This window comes from Lactuca virosa, chromosome 5 (assembly GCF_052849685.1).
Source record: "Lactuca virosa cultivar CGN04683 chromosome 5, Lactuca_virosa_CGN04683_v6, whole genome shotgun sequence".
Taxonomy (NCBI): domain Eukaryota; kingdom Viridiplantae; phylum Streptophyta; class Magnoliopsida; order Asterales; family Asteraceae; genus Lactuca; species Lactuca virosa.
Genome location: NC_136430.1, coordinates 417,996,649 through 418,000,445, shown reverse-complemented (window position 1 = coordinate 418,000,445; position 3,797 = coordinate 417,996,649). Strand labels below are relative to the sequence as shown.

The window sequence follows — 3,797 nt, the reverse complement described above, 5'->3', positions numbered from 1 at the left end:
ACTCAAGAACAGAGTTTACGGTTTCTGAAGGTTGGACCGTAAACTCAAGAACAGAGTTTACGGTTTCTGAAGGTTCGGACCGTAAAGTCAAGAACAGAGTTTACGGTTTTTGAAGGCTGACCGTAAACTCAAGAACACTAGAGTTGGGTGCTGATTTCGAAGAGATGAGTGCCCTGAGACGTTCCAAAGCGACCCAAACGTGGTTTCTCGATGATTTCCGAAGTTTGAAGGCGTTTTGAGTGTTTACGGTTAAGATTCTTAGAGAGAGAATGAGAGAGTTTTTGGCCAGAAATGTTCTAATGAAGGTGGAGGCATCGTATTTATAGGGGTGAGGTGGGGGGTCCACTCGTTACTGACCGTAAACAGGTTTACGGTCGTAAACGAGTTTACGGCCGTAAACACGTTTACGGTCGTAATCTCATTTAGACCGAAAATGTTTGATTTTTCGAAATAATCGGGTTTCCATACGATTTTTGGTTCCGACTCGTAAATAATTTAATTAAGTATAACTAGATTATTTTCTAAACCAAAAAGTTTGACGGAAAAGTTAACGAATTTGAAATTTTATTAACGGAATCACAAAACGGAAACGGAAAAAGTTTCGGGTTGTCACAATATATATATATATATATATATATATATATATATATATATATATATATATATATATATATATATATATATATATATATATATATATCCGTCTCTAGCTACAAGCTACCTTTTCTAGATGCATATTGCTTTTGTTTTGGTTCAGTTGACTAGTTTAGGTCTTAATTAGAGTGAGTGAAAGTAAGCAATGGGTTACGTGTGAAACTGGACTCCTGACGTTCTTCAATACACACTTGAAGAAACCATGACTTTCTTTTTCCAGGAGAGATTATTTTTATAATTCTTGACAATCAAATATTCCTTTTAAAAGCACCGTTTTATTATCTATCAGTGCGGATTTCACAATTAATAGTATATATTCTTCATTTACTTTCATGAATATATCTTTAATTAATTTCATCCATAAAATATTAATTGGGAACGCCAAAAGTGATTCCACGCATATGCAAGGAAATTCCTAGTGGAAGTTTTCATTTTTCTCGTCTTACTCGGCTTAGTAGCTAGTTCCACACGTACACATATAGTCGCATGTTTATATATAATAATAAGACGACCATGCACGCAGAACCCCTTCGAATATTCATGATTAATAGCTTGAGAGATCAGAAAAAGCTTTGATCAAGTTTCGATCAGCTCGCAAATTCAATTTACATAGTAAAGTACACGAAAAAAGACGTGATTGATTAATATCCATATCGATCAGAGAGAGAGAGAGAGAGAGAGAGAGAGAGAGAGAGAGAGAGAGAGAGAGAGAGAGAGATGGAGGGAGGAGGACCAGGGTTTAGATTCTACCCAACAGAAGAAGAGTTGGTAACATTCTATCTGAAGTACAAGATACAAAACAGTGGCACCACCAGATTACTACGAGAAATCGATCGAGTCATTCCCCAGTTTCATATTTATGATTTCTATCCTTGGGACCTTCCTCGTTAGTACTTCAATCAATTCCTACTCCCTTCATTAATTTCTTTCTTCTCAAAACCCTAGTACTACTGTATTTCTGTTGATTTAATCAAATCTAGTTCAGATTTACGTTTTTATTTAGGGGTAGTTTAGTCTTTTTCTAAGTGCTTTGAATTGGCAAAAAGCCACGTTTGGCAGTAGTCTCTAATTAGTTGTAGAAGTTCCAAGATTTTACTATGATTTTGGCTATTTATTTGTTTAGTTCTGTGGCTGTTTTGGAATTAAAGAAATAACACAGAAAATTGCCCAAAAACACCGTCTTTTCTTCTCTTCGATCTCTTCGTGTGTTACAAACCCAGCAGTATTTTTTTTATCTCTTTTGTGTACAGAAACATAGCAGGGAGTGAGAGGGCTTTATCCAATAATTTCTTTATTAGAAGCATTCATGCACGATCGCAGTTCTTTCCCAGGAATCCATGATTAGAACCTAAAATCCAAATCATGATAAATATATCATTATTTTTGTTTCTTCTTTTGTTTAATTTTGGGTGTTATAAAGTTCACTGGAATGGCCATGCACGTAGTTATTATACTCACATTTCGATAACTATATTATATGTTTATTGTAATGATATATGATGATCTACAGTTGCTAATGATAATCTTTTCTTTCTTCATTAAAAAGCAGAATATGCAGGAGAGCGGTGTAAAGGAGACCCTGAGCAATGGTTCTTTTTCGTTCCTAGACAGGAGAACGAAGCAAGAGGAGGACGAACTTCCCGCCTCACAAGTTCCGGGTACTGGAAGGCCACTGGATCTCCTAGCATCGTCTACTCTTCTGGTAATCGAGGTATTGGGATCAAAAGAACCATGGTTTTCTATAATGGTAGAGCTCCAACCGGAAGGAAAACTAAATGGAAAATGAATGAATACAAGGCTTTTGAAGAAGAACCCTCCTCAAACACTAATCCAACACCAGAGGTACGTATTCGTTTGGTTCTTGTTTAAATTTTCGAATATTGTGTGATTCAAACGCGCGTTCATCCACAAAGATTAATATTGGGTTTTAACAAGTCAATCTACAAGAATTTATAAAGCTATATATCTCTTTTAGTTATTCTAATTATTTCTTTTGTTGTGTCATATGTGATGCAGCTGATGCAAGACTGGAGTTTGTGTCGAGTATACATAAAATCAAACTGTTTGAGGGCATTCGACCGACGACCATCAGGAGTTGTGAGATCAAGACCAGTTCATGAAACCCATCAAGATCACGACAACGTTCTTCATGCAACCACATCATCGATGATAGAGAGGACGACGGGTTCATCGTATAATCATAGCTATATATCATCAGAACAGAAGAATATTACAAATTCTTACTCTATAATTATGGAGGTCATGGATCAACCTTTGTGGGATTGGGAAGAACATCTTAATTATTTATAAATATTTGCATTTTCAAGAAAAACTAGAATTATATAATTACTTTATATAGCATAATAATATGGATTATGTAAGTAAGTTGGAGTCAAAATAGAATTTTTCATCTAAATAAGTAGTGTAATTTGAATATTATATGATTTTTAATTAATTGGTTTTCTTGTGTTCATAACAACTTGCATTTTGTTTCTTCTTCTAATTAAATGCAGAACTTCGTTGAAAAAGAATTACTCCATGCTACATCTACTTAGTGGTCCCAAAATAACATGCTACATCTACTCTCTTTTATATATATTCTTTAGTGGTCCCAAAATAATTGGTTCCACTTTTAGATATACATTTTTTTTCCTATTTTATTAATTTAAAATAATTGATGTATTAAACATTATTATATTAATCAAAAAATAAATATACATATTTTTTTAATGAGATAATTTAGGAAGATTCGGCAGTAGTTAACCGTTAGTCACATTAGTTTGACCTCTTTGACTTTTAGCTAAATTTGTACAACCAATGTTTTCAATTGAATATAGAAATTAAATATTCTCCTACTTTTTTCCTAATTATTTTTCTATCTAATTATTTTTCTATAAATCGTGAAATTATTATAAATTCTTAAAATATAAATAATTTTATTAAAATATGACATTTGTCACATTTTATATAGATAGGAAGATAATTTAAAAAAAAATTTAGAAATATATTTTATTTCTCGTTACATATAAAGGAGGAAGGTATCATAGCGGTTTGAAGTTTGGGCACCAGTAGTTTGAAGGAGTCGTGGTTCCAAGCATGCATGCGTGGGCTGTGACATTTAAATGTTGATTGTTTTTTTAAAA

At 33.3% G+C, this 3,797-nt stretch overlaps 1 protein-coding gene across 1 annotated transcript; it reads left to right on the top strand.

Moving 5' to 3' along the window:
* Positions 1-1,193: 1,193 nt before the first annotated feature.
* LOC145115497 (NAC domain-containing protein 90-like) lies at positions 1,194-3,040 on the top strand. Its single transcript, XM_079051792.1, has 3 exons — positions 1,194-1,540; positions 2,204-2,496; positions 2,671-3,040. The coding sequence occupies exons 1-3, from the start codon at positions 1,372-1,374 to the stop codon at positions 2,962-2,964; spliced, it is 756 nt and encodes a 251-aa protein (XP_078907918.1). The 5' UTR covers positions 1,194-1,371; the 3' UTR covers positions 2,965-3,040.
* The last annotated feature ends 757 nt before the right edge of the window (positions 3,041-3,797 follow it).

Excerpts from the sequence above, each read along its gene's own strand:
- LOC145115497 (XM_079051792.1), top strand. The coding sequence starts at position 1,372 with ATGGAGGGAGGAGGACCAGGGTTTAGATTCTACCCAACAGAAGAAGAG. Across the intron at positions 1,541-2,203 it reads CTATCCTTGGGACCTTCCTC|AATATGCAGGAGAGCGGTGT; the intron begins GTTAGTACTTCA and ends ATTAAAAAGCAG. Across the intron at positions 2,497-2,670 it reads ACACTAATCCAACACCAGAG|CTGATGCAAGACTGGAGTTT; the intron begins GTACGTATTCGT and ends TATGTGATGCAG.